At 40.1% G+C, this 21,333-nt stretch overlaps 1 protein-coding gene across 1 annotated transcript; it reads left to right on the top strand.

Annotated features, from left to right (window-relative positions):
• Positions 1-8,922: 8,922 nt before the first annotated feature.
• On the top strand, positions 8,923-12,859 carry gpr185b (G protein-coupled receptor 185 b). Its single transcript, XM_042512788.1, has 2 exons — positions 8,923-8,944; positions 11,617-12,859. The coding sequence occupies exon 2, from the start codon at positions 11,619-11,621 to the stop codon at positions 12,687-12,689; it is 1,071 nt and encodes a 356-aa protein (XP_042368722.1). The 5' UTR covers positions 8,923-8,944; positions 11,617-11,618; the 3' UTR covers positions 12,690-12,859.
• Positions 12,860-21,333: the final 8,474 nt, after the last annotated feature.

Genomic DNA, 21,333 nt, shown 5'->3' with positions numbered 1-21,333 from the left:
ATATGAAAGTATGACTGCAATTTCTTAAGGCCTGGGTCAAATGGTCTGTGTAATGAAGTCAGGGAGAGTACATTTTATTATAAATTCTTGAATTTCTACTAGTAGGTAGTAGGTCTGTATATATATATATATATATATACACATATATACACACACACACACACACACACACACACACACACACACATATATGTGTATATATATATAATATATAATAAATACTGTATACCCATAGTACTACTACTACTACTACTAGACCTACTACTAAACTACTACGTAAGCTCTGTATTGTATCACTAACTGTCCACACACAAACACACACTCATATATCTCACAGGCTTATTTAAACAGATGTTTTTTTTCTCACTCTCTCTCTCTAACACACGCGCACACACACACACACACACACACACGCACACACGCGCACACACACACACACACACGCACACAATGTAGTTTCTATGGAAACGTACATAATTTCTATATTTATATCAGTTTTTTCTTTAAATCATATCATCAAAGTTGGCAATAGTAATAATATATCATATACTTTCATTATACCACAGCTTCAGAAATGTTCTTATTTCTTATTGGCTGCCAGGTCCACCATCTAAATTTGAAAGCAGGTAACCATAGAAACAGTACTTGTGCTTCGTTCTGTGCAATCAGTAAACTGCCACCAGTGAAGTGGACCTGACTACGATTAAATCTGACAACAAATATGAAAACAATACTCAGCGTTTGCAGCTTAAAAAAAACCATTTTTTGACCATTTGGAGGGAGCAGAGGTTCAAAACCAATGAAAAATATTTGACATACTGCAGCCTTAAAAAAATTAAGCTGCTCACAAACTTGCATGTTTGCACATCCAGCAGACATGGAGCACCATCAGCATTGAGCTGACAAAAGGCTAAGTCCAACATTCACTCTCTTTCTTGCTCTGTTAAGGTCCACACAAACCACTGATAAAAATAGCCTGTTTTTAAACATTAGATGATCCTACTTTTTAAATCAGCTGCCTGACTTGATGAGAGCAGTCAAACTGAACTAAAAACTGAAGCTGCAAGTTGTAAAACCAAAACAATACACTAAAAAACACTAAATAGTTCAGTAAAGTTAAAGGAAACTACAGAGTTGACTGGTAATTGCAGTGACAATTAAAGTACTTTAGCTCACATTATTAGCGCAGCTTTAATATATAGTTTAGGGTCAGTTCCAGTGAAAAGCAAAGTTGAACAGTGCCACAATTATATAGCGGAAAAACATTGAAACTTTATGTTTGAGCATGAAAACTTTTGGTGACAAATTCCATGCTGCAAAAGTAGCAATGTCCTACAAAAAAATAATAATTTTCCATGCAGATATCCTGGCATGGAAAACAGTGATGGGCCGTTACAAAACCCTGATGTTTTGGTGCCTGAGCAGCTAATGGAAGCACAGTTATGGGTCGCTACAATAAAAAATATGTTTAGTGCCTAAAAAGACGCTTGTAATGCAGCAACTGATCAATGCAAAACACCCTCATATGGTGCCTAAAATGCCACTGGAAACACAGCGACAGTTTGCTACAAAACACAAACATTTGGTGCTTAGAAAGCTACTGGAAACAGCTATGTGTTTGCAACAAAACACCTGCATATGTTGCCCAAAAAGCTGCTAGAAAGGCATTGTCAGGTTACTTCAGAACATCTTTGTAAGCCTTTCACTTTGGTGACACACCACCTATTATCATTTCCACCTCCTGATGATAAAGTCGGCTTATATCACTTTAGAAACATTGATATGATATGTAACGTACAAATGTTAAGTATTCGTGGTTTGCAGAAATGTACACATCGCCACATTTTTTCTTCTTGTGACTGGGCTGGGAAGCAAGACTGCCAAAAAGTCTATATGGTAAGAATTTAGGTAAAGATGTGTGTGTGAGAGTTGAAAAATGTTATAATTTTAGCAAAAATTGAGTGCTTTAGGAGTTCCTGAACTGCATTATAAAGCGACAAAAGAAAAAAACATTCTGGAGCAAAAAAACAACAAAAGAACTTTCTGTATCTTTCTTGTAAATTTTGAGATCAGTCAGAGGCAAACAGACACATAGAGTGTGTAAGTTGTGAACACACTGCTATGCTGTACAAAGTGAGAAAAAAAATGTTTTTTAGGGCACAGTCAGTCCAGCTCATTATTATCACAGCAGTATACACACACTTATTTCAAGCTTTGCTTTGACAGTGAAGAGGGACATTTTACATTTCCATCAACCAAAGGCTCTCTGTAGTCCATCAATTTGCTCTCTTGCTCTCTTTCCGCCTCCCTCTCCCTCTTGACCTTTCACTGAGACCTTTAATCAAAGCAGAGTTATGGCTCCCCAGAGCCGTTGCTAACTACCGAATCACACGTCCTGACAGAGCTGCAGGGATTTGGTGGGTCTGAAAAGTCGGTGTCCTCCTCTTAATCCTACAGCAGCGCGCTGAATAATACATGTTTTCCTACGCTTGGGAAAGAGACTACAGCGCCACTGCTGATTCAGTGTGTGATTCAATCTCAAACACTGCTCTATAAGACCAGAGTTCTGGTGAAACAAGAGGAAACGAGGAAAACGTGTCGCTCTCTGTGAATGATGCAGGAAATCCTCAGTGTAACAGCGTCAAGACGCGTCACTGATCCGGTTCAATAGATGTGGTGATGCAGGAGTTAAAGACTTTTAAAGTTAGCCTTTGGTAAAAGTATGTTGATTTTTTTACTTTAACTTTTATTTTAAATTTTAAGGTAACAACAAGACATTTTTATTAATGGTAAGATCTTTAAGTTAATGATTATGTAAACTTAAAGTAATGATGTTAAGGATGTAGTGGCATCAAGCTGTGAAGTTTCAGAACTGCTTTTGAACTGATTTTTCATTGAGTTACGGTAAGCGGCGGAGGTTCTTTGTTGTATTACTTTTGTAATCCTGAAAATAAAAAAACTTTGAAAGAACTGCAACTGTTCCAGTATGCCAAGCCTGTGTGAGAAATACAGTCGCCATTGTGAAAACATGAAAGCACGCAAGTCCAAATGGCCCGACCTAGAGACAGTGTTTGATTTGTCCGTTCTGGGCTACCGTAGAAACAACAGGGCAGACTCCATGTAAAAGGAGCTGCTCTTTATGTAGATATAAATGTCTTATTGTAAGGTAAAAAAATCTTATTTTCAGGTGATTATATACAAATGCAAAAGTAGTTATGAATATAATATACAATCTTTGCCAATAGATGCCACTAAATCCTACACACTGGATTTTTAAATAAATGTTAGTAATGCTGCCCTGTAAAACATACCATAATTGAATGACTGGACACATTTAGCTTGCTGTCCGCCATGTTTTTCTTTACTCTAAAGTCGCGTTTGACAGCACAAAATTTAAAGTTTTGAGGGTCGAGACTCCGGTTGCCCGGCTTAAGTGATGTGCATAGGCTTATATGGGGAAAAAACAAGATCACAATAACCCTAGAACTCCTTCCATTATCGGTGCTTGAAACTGTTCTAATTACGTGCGTCATGTTTAATCGCTTTGAAAAAATGGGAACTACAAATAATTAACAGCTACTGCTCTGAAAAATCTGAAAGAAATCCCACTTATTAAATGCGTCACTCCTGCAGCACAAACAGTAAATATCCGCATGAGGCCCGGGTTTATTAGGTGGATTTTCCTTTAAGCATCGTACTCAAGGGAAGCCCAGTGGCTGCTTCGTGAAGGAGTGTGTAGGTGTGTATGAGTGTGAGGGGAGAGTAGTATTAGTCATCCACTCTCGCTACTGAGATGCTCCCAGCAAATGCGTGTGTGGGGATTTTAACCCCGCAGAAGGCTGCTTATCCTGTGTTTTTATGGTGCCATCAAGCCCTTGTATGTTTTCTCATTTCCTTGCCCTGTTTTTCTCTGTATGAGGAGTCAATTTTTTGCATCAGATACATCATGACGGTGTTCATGAGGCGTGAGCATGCACCACTGCCCTAAATCTGAAGGAGTTACACAACTCAATCTCCTCAATGTCCTCTTGTGACTTTCATCACGGAGGAGGAAGCGAACACAGCCTCGTGTTAAAACCAGTGATGTAATACAGCTTGGCTTTGGTATGCTTTGTCATCGCCGTGCAAAAGAGACTGAAAGTGTGTGCGTGTAGTAGAAATGCAGAAGAAGAAGAGGAGAGAGAGAAGAGTGAGAGGGGTCCAGCTCTCTGCTACAAAGCATACCAATACAGCAAGATGATGTAACAGCTCTCAACTACCCATGATGCTTTGCTGGAAAGATGAATGAAGTTGGACATTGAGAGGGCGTCAATGAAGACGCACGCTCACGTGCCCTCGCATTTCATCTGTATTCTCATCATGTGGGGTGATTCATACATAGCAGCGTCCACAAAAATAAGGAAAACACTTTAACTAAAGGGAGTGTGTGTGTGTGTGTGGTGTGTGCATGTGGTGTGCACGCGTGTGTGTATTTAAAGAAACCACAAGCTTCTTTCCTATTTCATTTATCCATTGGCTTGTAGGCTTAACAATGAATAAAGAGAGATGAAGAAGGAGAAAGAAAGAAAGGTTGGCAGAGTGCAGAGCGCGTGGGGCCGGCTCGGGAGTTTTCCTGCACTAAAGGTGTGATGATGTAATTGAGCCGGAGCTGAGACGAGAGAGAGAGAGAGAGCTGGGAGAGAAATATGAGCTTGTGTCTTTTTCTTTTTTCTTGCACAAGGGGAGGTTCGCATCACGGCAGCCAGCCAGAGTGTCACGCACCCAATTTAGCAGAAAAGATGAAATTAACCTCAAGGAAAGAGGTCGTTTATTATATCTAAGTGTAACAGCAGTTCATTAACATCAGGGGCCGCCCCCCAAAAGGGGAGAATTTGGGCACCTCCACCTCTTTTTTAAACCATAAATTACATTAATATTAAAAGAATATGATATACATATACTATTTGGGCATTTAAGCGACGTATCAACTATGATGTTTGACCAGTTTTCACATTTTAATGCTGCTTTTTTTTTTTTTTTTTAACTTTTAGCTGTTGTGCTCTTAGTTTGTTCTTTAATTTTAAATTCTTTATGCTGCTGTCTTGACTGTGAGTCCCTCGAGAAAGATATTTTGAATTTCAATGGGACTATTCTCGGTTAAAATAAAAAAATAAAATAAAAACATTCAGTGTGCTGAAATAAACTATAAAGATTAAAAGAAGTTCGTCCTTTACCTTGGCAAAACAGTGAGGTCCATTCTGTAGCCGTTCTGGAGCTTTCGGTTGAATCACATGATCTTCATCAGCAGATGCAGTTGCCCTGTTGATACGGAAATATCATTAGATCAAAAACTTACAAGACTGAAGGAACTATAAAATTTGCACACTGTTCTTTACTTATATTATCAACAGACAATAATTTTACCTAAAGTGAATTGTATGTAATTAAAAATCTTAAAGTTGCTTATAAAATGCAAGGGACTGACTGAGTGCAAGTATACAGAAAGCTCAAAGTCAATTCATAAGTTTTTAAATACAAAAAGTTTAGATTTCGGTCCGTTGTGGTGTACTATAAGTAATTCAGATAGTACACACACACACACACACACATATATATATATATTATATATATATATATATATATATATTACAATCTTCTTCATATTCTTTTAAATGAAAAGCACAAATATATGAAAAAAAATGAAACCAGACTATCTAAATAATCACTGATTAGAAAACAAATAGACAGGACACTAGAGCTTAACTAATACTGGATTAAAATTGATACAAATAATATTTGAGAGTTTGATTTTCTGACATGAATGCAGTACAACAGACATTTTGATAAAAAATCACCGAAAGCCCCTGCACACCACTGACTGCCAAAACAGGAAAAAAAGGCTGTCAAATGATGAACTGTGTTGCTAGCAGTATCACTTTAAAGGTACTGGCACTGATACTAGTACTGTAAGTTTTTAAACATTACTAAGCCCTGATAACTATTAACCATAACAAAAATATTATTTTAAGAATTGTATAATGCATAATACTTAATAGCAAAAGGCAATACATGACCTTAAGTTATATTGCTCTTAGCAGGTAAATTTATGGAATAATAAGATTTGTAGCTGCTGTTAAAATTAAGGAAGTGTCTGAGATATGACGCTGTTTAGTTGCAGCGCCCTTCTGAGACCAGTCAGTGGCATTAACCAGCGACTTAGCACCACACAACTGATTTAACTCTTTATTTTATTTAATACAGCGTTGGGTATTTAATCATTAATGTGGTTGTCTTTCTATAATCAACTGTATGGTGACATCACTGGAAGTGAAAATTAACCCTTAGATGCCTCCGGCCAACATTATTGGGCTGTGAGGCATTCACCTATTGTGACATCCAGGATGATCAAAGCCTCACAAAACTTTACAAACACAAACTGGAAACCTTGGGTATTTAGAGGATGAGAATTAATGAGCACTATAAGACCACTACTTACTACAATGTAATCCTCAGTTGGGATTTTAAAACAATATTTGATTGATATAAAGTTAATAAAACTTAAACACACTATGTCACAGTAAATTATTTATCTTTCTAGGAATGTGTAATGGTATTTAAATGTGCCATTACAGAAGACCTATAGGCTATTATAATAAATACATATCTTTCTATTACCTTTCAGCATTGCTGTTGCATGTAATTATCCACACTTTATAGGCTTGTGTGGATTATTTTCTGAATCAAACAACACTTAATTAATAGTCTAACACCTAACACGCACTTGTCACTCCATCCAGTCAGTCTAAATCATTTTAAACTTCAGCATCAGCCAGCACGCTTTTGTATTCAGATGTTGTAAATCAGCCTCCAGCAAACGCACTTCTGTCTGAACAAAGCTCTTTATCTACAGTACAGCCGGTTCTGCCTCCTTCATGCATGGCGACACATATGGGCGCTGTATGTAGCCTATGCGTGCGCGCGTGCACGAGTGCCGCGCGTGAGTAATGCAGTGGGATACCCAGCAGCGCTGCGAGATTGCATAACCAGCATCCCGCCGTATAGCTGGGTGCACTGGCTGCGGACCACAAGATGCAGCATCAAAAAAGAACATTTAGGAACTGTGCTGGGTTTTTTTCTTTACACCCCGTGACGCAATATTTGGGGCGGGAGGTGTCATCTTTAAGGTATTTTAGGGGGGAGAAAAAGTCACGAGTTGCTCTTGAGTGATCAGTCTGGTGCACTGTACATCCAGTCCTCCGACCTTGTGCGTGCGTGAGGTGGGATGAAAAATAACACCAGATAGAGTGAATACTGCTAAAGTGGGACAAAGTGGGATAGAAAACGTAATCATTTTTATCTTTTACATATAGAAAACGTCCATTACTAAAAATCAATACTGATTTCATCATCTGTAAATCTGAAAACTTGATTTTACTTAATAAAATCTAGGAAACCGATTATACATATACATATACACACACACACACACACACACACACACAACACACACACACACACACACACATATATATAATTTCTTTTAATAGAGGAATAAATCACTGGGTGAGCTAATTAAGTTATTTAAAATTAGTTATATTTACTTAATTTGTGTAAATTTTCTGATTTTTTGTGGATGATTTGTAATTGTTGTATATTTTGTTTTGGAATGTACTTGTGTATCAGAATTTTAAAAAATCATGTTCATATTAATCTTTTTTTTATTGGGATTTTGACACTGATCCACTTTTCCATTTGCATTTTGTTAGTGTGTTACTGGCAAACTGAGATAGCTTCTTGTATCATTTTAATTAGAGAATTGTCTTCTCTGTTTATGTGTCCCTCATCAGTTTAGCTAGCCTACTTATTCTATCAGACATTTGTGTGAAATTTTGTCATAAGTAGAGCTCTTAAACTATTTGGAAGAGCATCACATGAAGGGCTAAGACATTTGGATCCTAATTAAAAAAACACAGAAAGGCAAATTTTTAGGAAGTGTCCCACTTTACCAATATTCCCCCTACACTGTAAAATCTGACAAGTTGATTTTATTGAAACACATCTAGAAAACCAATTGCCTTGAAGAATGTAGGTAAATACAACTGTTAATCACAATTAATGTTTATTTTATGTCTAATTGTTAAGTTTACTCAAAATTTAGCAACTTCAGTAAACAAGGTTTACTAAGCTATATAGATCTGTATTCTGCTTGTTGCAAACTAGTCAATCATATTCACAAACATGTTAATGAAACAGAACTCGCAGATCTAACTTAATCATCGGAAAATCATCTTTATCCTGATCAAGTCAGACTAACTTAGTTCACTGAAACTGCTAACACTTAGAAAGAACAAGGTAATTTCACTTGTCATTTTTAAGTTGCAACAACTTCACAAAATTAAGTAAATGCAATTCAGTTTGATGCAAACTTAACACTAGATATAAGGTAAACATAAATTAAGATTTAAAGTTATATTATATTTCTTTTTTCCTGGCAATCGGTTTCCAAGCTTATATTAAGTAAAATGGTGTCAGATTTTACAGTGTATAACCTCACAATCAATAATAGAGATAAAAACAATAATAATACAAACGACATGAAATAAAAAATAATAAAAATAAGTTTTCTGTACTGAAGCTGAATTTATTAATTAATTCTCCCTCTCTCCGTGATTCACACACCGACCATGATGACGGTGCCTGGCGGAGCGGAGACTTCTTACGTCAGACGAGGAGAATGACACGCGCGTCCAATGAGCGGCCGAGGATGTGCAGCGCGAGGACGGAGCTGCCGACAGAAGGCTAATAACCATGCCAACCGAGGAATATAGCGCGCACCGCTGACTGAGAGGGGGGGAAACCCTAGAAGAAGAAAATAATCAAAAACATATACACACACAAAAGTGAAGGATAGAGCACGAGAGAGGTGTCCTGGTTTCCTGCAGGGGGGAAGAAGAAGACAAAGCTGGTAATTTTCTCTCCTTTTTTTGTCTCTGTGGCGTGGTCTCCCTCCCTCCCCCTTTCTCTCGCTCTCTCTCTCTCGCGCGCTGGCTCAGGGACTGCACTGCTGCAGCTGAATGAAACAGATCCAGGTATTTATTGTTCTATCTATTGCTAAAAGCACTCTGCGGCGGTTTAAGAGCGCGTGACAAGCTGAACGCGCTGTTTGAAGATGCTGCACGAGCTCCCGTTACCGCAGGGATGTGAGAGCCCTCAGCTGCGGGGCTTTTGGTGGTGGTGGTGCTGGTGGTACTGGTGGTGGTGGTGGTGACCTTCCCCGGCCGTTTGCAGTCACTGACGGGCGCGCGTGCGTGTCAGTGCGTGCACGCGGACATGAAAGAGAGAGATGAAAAATAAAAAAGGGGCGGGGGTGCAAAGATGGGTGTGTGTGTGTGCGTGTGTGTGTGTGGGGAGGTTGAGGTGGGAGGTGTGTGTGTGTGTGAGAGAGAGATTTTTTTGTGAATGGAGCTCCACATCCTTTTTGGCGCGAGCGCGCGCGCTGGCAGCTCGGCTGGCTGAGCTAAAATTAGCCTCGTGCCGGTTTTTTAGCCCCCTCCTGTCTGCGTGCGGCATATGTGGATCCGAATTAACGACGAAAAAGATGCAAACGCGGGCGCACTCACGCACGCACGTCTGGGCACGCGCTTATACACGCCACCAGTGAATAGGACAGCAGCTACCACCGCGCCGTGCCCCAGGACGTCATGCACCATTTTTAGAGATGCTCTAAAAATAGAATTTGTTGATGATGGTTTTGACTGGTAGGAAATTGAACGTCTTCTTCTGTACTGGGCATCTTTTAGGTAGGGATGCACCGCATTGAAGCTTTGTTTGTTTGATTATTTATTGTTTATTTTGAGTGGGATGCTCGCGCTGTCACGTTGCTCTGGAGTCAAAATGGAAGGAATATTACTGTCATTTATGGATTACTTTCTCCCTCTTTGTGTCCACACCTGTTATTGTGCTGCTGCTAATTACCTGTCAGCGTGGTGCGTGGGAGCTGCTGGTGACGTGCGTGCTTGGGGTCAAGAGCATAGTTGTTTTCATGAATGGATGAATGAATGGGCGGGTGGATGCATGAAAACTGTCTTTTTGCCCCTTTTTCAAAAGGGGGATAGATGTTAACTCTTTGAAACCTGGAGCGACATCTCTTTTCTTATGCTGTTTTCAGTCGCCTTTGACAAACGATTCAGTTTCTTTCAAACATGGGAAAAAGGCAACTTGGTAAGAAATGTTCCACAAATTGCAAGAAATTACAAAATTTTGAAATAAAAATATCATTAAAATTATGTTAACGAATGATCATTTTTTTTAGCACTTTTTCCAAATCTTGATTGTCTTGTTTGTTTGTTTTTCTTTCTTTTTTGTGTACTATCCTTTAGGTACACTGTAAAATCTGACAAACAGATCTTAAAATAATCCTGAAGACCATTTGCCTTGAAAAAGGAAAGTTAATATAACTTTATATTTAGGTGTTAAATTTACTTAAAATTTAGCTGTATTTACAGAATTTTGTGAAGTTGTTGCAACTTGAAAATGTCGAGTGAAATAATCTTGTTCTTTAGGATAGGGTGTTAGCAACTTCAGTAAACTGAGTAAGTCTGACTTTACTTTATCATGACAAAGATGATTTTGCAAATGATATAGCCCAGTTAACCTGGTTTTTGTAGTTGTTAAAACTTAGAAAGATAAATTAAACTTGTCATTTTTAAGTTGCAACAACTTCACAAAATTAAATACATAAAACGAAATTTTGAATAAACATAACAATTACATATACAGTTAAATTAAAATTAATAGTTATATTTACTTAAATATTTCAAGGCAAAGGGTTTTATAGATTTCTCGAAGTAAAATCAACTCGTCAGATTTTACAGTGTAATTTTCTGATTTTAAAAATTTCTTGCTAATTTCTGGTCATTTCTTCTTTCCATGTTTTTGAAAGACATTCAGCCAATTTGCTCAGGTCTCAAATGGTTAATTTCCTCCTTTTTCTTGTCCTTCTCCTCCATGCTTTCCTTATTTGTTTTGTCCTCAACTCTTGTCTCCCATCTCCCCTCTCTCTCGTCCTCTCCACTCTTACGCACATTGTCCTCTTCGTCTCCATTTTCTTTTTAATCCTTTCTTTCTACAACCTTCTCATCCTCTCTTCTCTTTTTCCTCTTCTCAACTTCAAACTTGTTCTTCTTTTTTCACCTTTTCTTGTATTTTTCTTCCCGTTTTTATTTTTTCATCACATAATTTTGTCAACTCTTCACTGTTGCCCTTTTCTGAACTATTTACCCTCCTCACTTTTCACTCAACTCCTGACCCACTGATATTTCTTCATCTTTTTCATTCTCTCCGCTCTCCTTCCTCTTTCCTTTCGGCTCTCTGTTGCGCATATTTTATCACTCTGAACATGTCCCGGTTTTCGTACACATTATCGACGGCAACTTCCTCCTTTGTTTCTCCTGCCCTTTCCTCCTCGCTGCTCTTTCCCCCTCTAATTTCCTTTCATCTATTCTTTTTTCCATGTTTCCTCTCACATTTCTTTCAAACCTCTGAACTTTCCCTTTTTGACTCACTTCATCCCTTTGCTCTTCTCCTTTCTTTCCACTCTCCTCATTTCCTTCCTCCCTTTCTTTCTTGCTTCTCCAGCTATGATTCTCTCCCTGGCCGCAGCAGCAGCCATGAGTAGCGGCAGCGGCAGCAGCCTCAACTCCTCCTCCCCCCTCGACCCCTTCGACTCCTCCCCCTCCTGGAGCCTCGCCGAGGACCCGTCCAACTCTTCCTCCGAACCTGTTGTGCGAACTCTGACCCCTGACCTCCAGCCTGCGACCACCGCTGTAGTCGTCAAGGAAGTCAGTCCCTGGGATATCGCTCTTTGCGTTACCGGGACGCTCATCTCCTGTGAGAACGCTCTGGTGATCGCCGTTCTGTTCTACACGCCGACGCTCCGTGCACCGATGTTCATCTTGATAGGATCGCTGGCGGTGGCAGATCTTCTCGCCGGGCTGGGCCTCATCTTGAACTTTGTCTTCATGTACTTGGTTGACAGCTCGGTGGAGTTTGTGACGCTGCTGTCGGTCGGACTGCTCATCTCGGCTTTTTCGGCGTCCGTCCTCAACATCCTCGCCATCACAGTGGACCGTTACCTGTCGCTGTACAACGCCCTGACCTACCACACCGAACGGACAGTCACCTTCACCTATGTGATGGTGGTCTTCATCTGGCTGTCGTGCCTCACGCTTGGCATGCTGCCGGCGCTCGGCTGGAACTGTCTGAGGGACGAGTCCACGTGCAGCATCTGTCGGCCTGTCACCAAAAACAACGCCGTGGCGCTCGCCGTCACCTTCCTGCTTGTCTTTGCCCTGATGATGCAGCTCTACCTGCAGATCTGCAAGATCGCCTTCCGCCACGCGCAGCAGATCGCCGTGCAGCACCAGTTCGTGGCCATCTCCACCACCAAAGGTGTCTCCACGCTGTCGGCCATCCTGTGTGCCTTCGGGGCGTGCTGGCTGCCGTTTGCTATGTACTCCATCGTGGCTGACTCTAGCTACCCCGTAATATACACCTACGCCACGGTCCTCCCGGCCACCTGCTGCTCTGTGATCAACCCCATCATCTATGCGTTCCGAAACCCAGACATCCAGAAGTCACTGTGGATGGCGTGTTGTGGATGCGTCCCGTCCAACCTCTCCCTCAGACCCAGGACCTCCAGTGACGTGTAGCAGGGAAGGTTGGTTTCTGTCTGGCGTGATGCTTGACGCTAAGTCAGGGTTGTCGGAAGGCAAACGGGGAACAAAAGATCAGGAAAGGTTGAGGGTTGCGGCTGAGGAAAGAGATTTCCTCTCTTCATATCAGGGCTGGTATGGCGAAGGCATGGCTGGCCGCGGTAAAAGTGGCATGGGGAGAAGTGAGGACAGTGCATGGTCAAAAAAAAAGAGAGCTAATAAAGATCATGTGGAGAAAATCAACAGAAGGTGGTGTGAAACCAACTGCAAAAACCTGATTATTAAGGTATCCTCATGGTGGTTTTGGGAGACGCGGGGGGTGCGTCAGGTGACTTTTTCAACTGACCTCCTTGCAGATGCGAGAAGTGAGGCCCACTTCTCAAGAGTAGCATATATGTGAAGGTGGGATTTAGGGAAAAAGTTTCCTAAAATCTCCATAGGACACGAGCTTGGGCAGCACTGCATGGTTATGCAATCAGAAGGAGTCTTAAAATACAGTATGTGTTTTCACTGATGTGTTTGAAATTAAGTGGATAAAAATACAATGAGCTAAATATATACAACGAATGACCTTGAGTATTCTCACCGAGCTATCTTTGCAGTCTTCTCCTGATAGGGAAAACAAGAATATTTCCTCCCCTGAAACATATTTTAACAACCGTGTTCCCTTGATCTGATGCAGATTAAGTCATTAATGAGTTTATAGATGGAGAGCGCAACAATAATTAACTCTTATGTGCTGAGATTGGAAATTGGACGGTGTTCGTGATCATTAACGTAGCTAGTCTGCCAAGCCCATTTTGACTTTTCCCAATGCCAACAGCACAATCTGCATTTTGTCAAACACAGAGACACAGTTCAGCGCATGGAGCTGGTGAAAAATGTGCCACGACTGAGAGAGAAACTAATCACATGCCTTCGCTGCTCAAACAAAATCTAATCTACCAGGCTTCCAATGCATAGATAACCCAGCTGCTTTGCAAAAACCAAGAGAGGGATTTCCACATTTAGGCCGACGCGTGCCGTCCTTGGTGTGATGAAATCAAATCTGCTCCCAGTCCGAGAGAGAAAAAAAAAAACGGGTTTCTCAGCCAGCCCCTGCGCCGTGACTGTGAAGCAGAGAGAGCTGAATTCAGCACCAAGGACAGCGCCACTGCAGAGCGCTGCCACCCTGGGAATGCTCTCTGCTGCGGGGGGGAGAGCGCCGGAAAGTAGGCTACGCTGTTCTCTACGCACCATCTTGATAGGGGATGTGAGACAGGTTTTTAAAGGGCCATTCCAGCTTGCCTGGGGATGGTTTGCTCATTTACAACACATTTAGTGTTTTTTTAATACATACAGGATGGCTAGAGGTATTTTTTAAATCATTTTTACAGGGTCATTCGCCTGATTTAGTATTGAAAAGACAAAAAATAAAAAGACAAAAATAAAAAAAAACACTTATGTGTCTAATTTGGCCAGTAAAGAATACTGCGACTCAGACAACAGTTTTTATTTTGAAATCACTTCGAGTTTCTGCTCATAAGGAGCAATTTTAAGAAGTACCTAATGCCAAACAAAAGTTCATATATATGAAATTTTAGATGGCAGGGCTTCATTTTACACATTCATGGCTTTAATTTGCTGACTAATAAAATATCTAAATATATAAATATCTTAAATGTTTAGCAGAAATAGTTGCCACATAATTTTCTGTCAATCAGCTGTTTGATAGTTTTATTTTTTAACATTTTTTAACATCATTTATCTAGTGATTTTTGAGAAACAAACATATTTGTATCAACATAACAAAATGAGGTACACAAAGATATATGTAAACCTGCATAATACTTTGCAATACACTTTGTACAGAACCATACTTTTATGCAAAAATCTTAATTTTTAAATTAACTAGTAACTAAAGCTTTCAGATAAATGTTGTAAAGGAAAAAGTACACTATTTCCCTCTGAAATATAGTGGAGTAGAAGTATAAAGTGGAATGAAAAAAAAGACTCAAGTAAAGTACAGTACTTGAGTAAATGTACTTAGTTACATTGCACCACTGTCTACAATGAAGTAAAAAAAAACTAAGGTGGAACTAAAGAAAACTCAAATCAAGCTAAAATTGTCCTTAGTAACCCACTTGAGGGTCGTACAGCGCGACTATGACCCCGTCCTTTCTACTCTCCATCGTTCCATCACCTCTCTCGTGTCTCAGCAGCAGAAATTATGCATGAGAAAAACAATGTATGACCCCCACGAGTGCCTGTACAGCACGCCTTCTGACACGCACAAGGTGAAAACAGCTGATGTTTTCCGGAGGCAAAGGGGACCTCGACATTTAACTGCATTGCCGTAAACGCCACGTCGGCTCTAAATTTAGAGACAGCGTACTAACTCCATTGCCTGATTGATTATCCATTAGCTAGAGCTGAGCACAATCCATATTGAACGGGTCATTTTTCATGGAGACGGCTTTGGTTGGCTACACTACATTCATGTTGTACTTGTAACCATATTTCTGCAAAAAACTATTTAAGAAAGTAGACAGGATGTTTTTTACAATATTGCGATCAATACGGGACCTAGCTCACTTGGTGTCCTGGTGAACCCCCACAGAATATATTTTTATGGTTATATTTATTTTAAGTATTGTATTTTTTCTGAACAAGAACAAGAGCTAATCAGAAGTAAACCCAAATAAACAACTTGGCTAACAAATGGTAAGTAATATATTACTAACAATAAGAGAATACGGTATGTGCAAATTTCTTATTTTGTACTGCACCCTGCAAGGGATTTGCCTTTGTGAGATTTTTGACAATTATAATCTTTATAAAAATCTGCATCTAATTGCTATGACATAAAAACATTTTCCATGCTTCTTCTTACGGCTCATTAATGGTCAGGTGTAAGACAAAGCCCTCTGTCCGTACTTTGCATTCATTTCGTCCGTATTCGTGCACTTTTTCTGAAACGTTATATATAGAGATGAAACGGAGCAGTAGCACCAGAGATCATGGGGTCAGTGTAGAGTAGTTCAAGCAAGATACGACCATATGACACGAAATGTCCAATAACCATATGACACAAACCATGGACATATTAAAAGAACTGGATACAGCATTTTATAGGGGGCACTGTTCATTCATATGAGAGTTGCTCAGTGGCACATGAAGCCAAAAAAGTTAAGTACCCCGTATAAAATTACCTGAATCATTCAGGGATCATCAGCACTACGTCCGCACTGTGCGGCACATATAGTATGTGTGCAAGAGACTTGTACTAGTATGTGTACTAGAGGCTGAACAGCTAACTTCAGCAGGCTGAATGGCTAATATCCGGTTTTGCACTGCAGCTAACTTAAATGGGAATGAAACCATTTTATCGTGAAGCTCTTCTAGACTTTTGAAACAACATCGGGCTGAGTGGATCAAACTCTGATAGTAAATATGAGACACCTTGTGGGGTTTGTGACACTCAAAAAAATGCATCCACTGATTTGCAGACATCTCTTTCGTTCTGTTAGTCAATGGTTTAAAAAGTATTTTTGGCCCGTAGTGCATCAAGTGACAGTGTAATTACGCTTTTAGGCCTCTACGAAAATTAGCTGCAAAGTCCGTCGCATTTTCTGGGGGCCTAGCTATGACGAGGACATTTTGAAAACTGTGTAACGGAACAAATCACTAATATAGTGACAAGAATCCACATGTTGCCATGTGTTTAACAGCCACCAACGCTGCCTCCATTGAAAGGTACATTATTACGACCACATCCACCGTCACCTCGTTTATTGCTATGTGAAACTTTTGACTGCCCTCTAGCACCATCTATTGGCTGTGTCTATGCCATCATAATGAATGCACTGAAGTAAATGACATTAACGTTTTTTTCGTATCCAAGTAAGGGGAGTATAAATGAACCCCAAGTCCCATGGAACTGCATATTCAGGGGAAATGTCAGAAGCCTATATGAACAAGAGGCACACCAGAATCTCTAATAATGCTGTAAAAAAAAATGGTCTAAATTCCTCTGGCTTGTGCTTTACACCTTCCATTTTCACTTTCCCTACTTGCAGTTTGTCAGCAGTAGCTGGATATTCGCTGCACGCACACACACACACACACATACGCCTCTAAGAAGCAGAGCAGCTCTGCCCCGAGGCCCCTCTGAAGGCTCGGCGGGGTTAATGAGAAGCGAGAGAGGCGAGGTGACGTGGCGTGAAATAGAAACGCCGGGCGAGACGCGCTTTAACGTAACCTCGGGGTCACGTCCACCACACAACCAATCAGGATGAAGTCATTTCCCACTGAAAGGGCATCATGTAAGTTAAATCCAGCTAATGTTAATAACATCTGGGTAATAAAGGCGCAAAGAATCGACCTAATGTACAGAAGATGTAGTGAGGACGAGCAGGGCGGTGGATTTATTGCCAACCTCTATCTGCATTTAAATGATCTGCGGAGATAGTTTTTACTCGTGTTGCTCTGCACAACCTCGCAGAGAGGCACAGTGACTAAGCTGCTGGCATGCTGCTGATATACATGTGTGGGAGGTGTACTGGCTTTGGGAAAATGGTTCATGGAAACTGTATGGGCTATAAAACTCACTCAACTCTCCACTAGAATAAATAAAAACATGTTTCTGTAACAACAGGGAGCCACTTCCAAATTCAACGCTTTTTACCAAATAAACATCAACAGACGACGGCAAAGAACACACTCTGAAAATGGCGCTCAGGAGATGCAGGTATTACGATTTTTTTTCTATAGTGTACATTAAATCTTAGAGTAGAAGTGTTTTCTATTTTTTTCTTGGCAGCAGCAAACAATCAGTTGTTTTTGCAACAGCTACACTACTCTGTCGATGACTTTGTTTGAACAGGCAGAATCTCTTGTGTCCTTTTTTTGGCCTTATTGGAACAAAAAAAAAAAAAAACACTCCTTCGCAATAACTGTATTTTGCTGTGTACAAAAAGCCACAATGGAGCCACAGAGAGAACGAGAGACAGAGGTGGTGGGCTCTGAATAAAATATTTCAAATAGCACATTGCACTGTATTTGGTAGGAATATGGTTTAGCTTGCTGGGGTTTTCCAGACGAAATTTCAGCAGGGGCGAATCATGGAAGTAGGACAAACCTAAATATGAAGCAAATGCTCTAATTCCATTTATAGCTGTTGTGTTGCAGACACAGATCTTGCAATGCTATTTTCTCTCTCTCTCCAAAATTAGCTTTATTTTCATGTTTGCAGGCGTTTCATGTGAAGGTCACAGCAGTTAAAAAAAAGTCAACCACCTCCCTCTCTCGTTCTCTTTTTTCGCTCAATCACTGCATTGATGGAACTGCCGAACGGTAAAACACTTGCATCAATTATTAAGTGAAATACTTTCAATTACTCCGAAGCTGGAAGCATGAGATGGATGGAGTTTGGTACTTTTGGCAAGCGTGGTGATCTGCAGCACTGTGTGTGTGTGTGTGTGTGTGTGTGTGTGTGTGTGTGTGTGTGTGTATCGATCCCAGAGAGATAATGAAATCCGTTTCACATAGGAATATGATGCAGATCCTATTGGCACACACTTCTCCCGTACGCACAACGATGTGTGAGACTTGCTTAGTCATCTGTGTTTGGAGATGCTAGATGGGACACACAGATTGCATTTTAGGTGAGCATCACACCCGGCACCGTTTCAAAAACAGCCAAAATGGAAAATCTGCATCAGCTTGGCTAATGCTAAAACACTGGATGCAGCTTTCAAGCTGTGCCTCTGATTTACCTCTCTATTAAAAATGAATCAAACTCAGATTCAATTAGGATCTTAAACCAGACTTGGGTTAAACAGAAATCAGTTTTCGTGGTTTGTTTTAGCCTCTGTTTGTGACAGATGGTTTGCAGAGTATCATAAAGACAAATGTCACTGGGAATTGCCAGCTTTCTGACGTTTGAAACTGTCTTGGCTCCAGTTAAAGCTCAGACACAAAAACACTTTAAATGGCAAAAAAAGTTCCGCGCCAAATCAATACAATGCAATGTGATCGGTGCAATCTCTCACAGGTATGGAAGCCCATTACTGCCACTGTAATGGTAAAAAAAAAAAATCTGGTTAAGTCATATTCAAGAGAAATTTTCTTCAAAAAATGATAAGTATACAACAAAATAATTAGGAACTTTATTAAAATAATCAAATTCTCAAAATATTTACTTAATATACAATGCTGAGTCATTACTTTAAGAAAGTTTCTCATTCCTTTTTAAAATAGTCATTACTTTGGGATACAAGGTCAATTTTCTTATTCTATTATATTTTCTTATTCTTATTCAAGATTCTTATTATTTTAAGACACTAACCCAATTTGTCTGAGATACTAACTTATTATTTTAAGAAAGTTTCCCATTATTTTGAGATATTATGTCATTATGTAAAGATACTAAGTCATTAGAGGGTTTCTCATTCCTTTAAATACTAGCCAGCCGCCATCTTGTATTTTGGCAGTTAGCTCACCAAGCATATAAAATTACATATATTTACAGAATATTTTGCTCTAACAATTTCAGGTATGAATTAGCTTTTAAGACAAAGTCAGTTTCTACTTGAATATTATATTCATCTATGGGTTGTGAAAGTTGTATGCCCTCTATTCTCTATTTCAAAACCTGTTGAGGATTCACTTTAAAATAAATGTTAAGAAAGTTTTTGACCATTTTGGAAGGACTTTTAGGGCATTAAAATGTCAACTATCTGGCATATTTCCAGAGTAAAACAAACTCAATTTGATCCAAGTCTGAAGGGAATCATGAGCCCCAAAGTAAAACCACAAGTGCGCCTTCTGAAATGTTAAATCCGGCAGCGCTCAGCTGGAACCTGAGCGTCAAATCCAGCGGCATCACACAGCTGTATTTTAAACATCGTCTCTGACAGTCCCATCTGGCATGTCCATCTAATGATTGTTTTACCAATTAATAACACTCATCTGTGAATATGCCACTACTCAGTCAACCATTCCTGGGGCAGGAGTGGAGTGACCACTCACTGTGTGTGTGTGTGTGTGTGTGTGTGTGTGTGTGTGTGAGTGTGAGTGTGTAAATGTGTGTTCTCCCGGGATCATAGCCAATTGTAATGAACCATAATTCTACCAACTCTCACTGTAAACACAAACACACGCAGAATGGTTTTGTCAGCCGCTATACAGGACTATAATTCAGTTAAAAAAAAACTACTACTGTACACTACTGTACAAGTGAGTGTGTGTGTTATTTTTATTATGCAATGCTGTACAGAAATGTATATTTTTGTAATGTTCATCAGGGCATGAGTTACAAGACATGGTCGCTGCTGTGAGCATGAGTTTGTTGTGAGTGTGCGTATGTTTGTGTGTTTACTTCCTCTTCTTCTGTGTTCTTCCTATAAACAAATGTCAAAAGTTTCTTTGGGGAAAAAAAGAAATCGTGTGTCGGATATGCTGAAAAAGTGCCATATTTTTCTTGACTTTCTAGTGTCTTATTTTTTTTGTTGTTTTTTTTTTGTGTGTATCGGAGGGTTGATTCTCATTGTGGAGTCAGTAAATCAGTAAACAACGAGAAAAAAAGGTCAACATGGTCAAAAACAGCAACTATGAGCAGCAGGGTAAAGAAAGAAAAAAAAGCTGTTATGTAAAAGTACTTGACCTTGGTGTTATTGATCACTAAACTGAGCAAACAAGGACAATTTCAACAATCCAAACTTCCTTCTGTAACATCTGACGGGCAGCAGCAACAGAGATGATATCAGTGTTTCTGTCAAATGTCTTCTTGACTTAAATTGCAGTAATCGGAACATAAAAAGACGTGCACTAAACGCCAGAGAGGGAGTGTGCGTGGCAGCGTTGTACGTCACAGAGTCAGGTTACTAGTGACGTCATTTTGTCTGAGTCGTGTCTAAGAGAGCAGGTCGTTTCAAAGACACCCCCCTCTCCTCCTTTTCCTCCTTTCACAAACGTCCCCCTCAATTTTCCCCCCCCCCCATCATCCTTTTATCTGCACCCCTTTTTTTCTCGTCATTCTTTCAGATGTCCCCCTCTTGTCCTCTTTGCTGTTTCAGACGTGCCCCCTCGTCTCGTTCCCGTTCCTCCTCAGTCTTCCTATCAACTCGAGCACATCCTACTCTTTTCCCCTTCAGTCTTGTCTCTCGCTTGACTCTCTCCTTCCGTCCATCTTTTCCTCTACACCTTTATGTCTTTTTAGCTCCTCTCCCCTCTTTCTCTTGTCTCACATTTTGCTATCCTTGGCCTGCAGTCAGGCTCCGTCTAAAAATAGTCACCCTGAAAGCAGATAATAAGAGCGAAAAAAGAACAGCAGAGAATAAAAAAGGAAAGGAAAAAGAGAACAGGAGGGAGGTAGTAAAGAAATCGACCTTTTTTCTCTTAGCTCAAAAGCTTGACTTTGCGCCGTAGACAGAAACATCGTTCTTAATTTCTCTTTTCCTGTTAAGTTTCCCTTCATCTTTTCTTCTTTGCAAAAGCACACATCTATTTTTACACCTCTTCTTATCCATCCATTTTGAATTTCTCTGTTTTTTTGTTTCTCCTGAGCACAAGCAAGAGTTTTACAAAGCAGGGATTGGGGCGACGGCGAATAAGCAGAACCCCCCTCGAACCGTCAGTCAGTCAGGCTACGTTTTCCCTC

Source organism: Plectropomus leopardus, chromosome 23 (genome assembly GCF_008729295.1).
Source record: "Plectropomus leopardus isolate mb chromosome 23, YSFRI_Pleo_2.0, whole genome shotgun sequence".
NCBI classification, from domain to species: domain Eukaryota; kingdom Metazoa; phylum Chordata; class Actinopteri; order Perciformes; family Serranidae; genus Plectropomus; species Plectropomus leopardus.
The sequence above is the reverse complement of the archived record's forward strand: the minus strand, read 5'-3'. Positions and strand labels throughout refer to the sequence as shown.

What these genes read in the sequence shown, in the direction of transcription:
- gpr185b (XM_042512788.1), top strand. Translation starts at nt 11,619, where the DNA reads ATGATTCTCTCCCTGGCCGCAGCAGCAGCCATGAGTAGCGGCAGCGGC.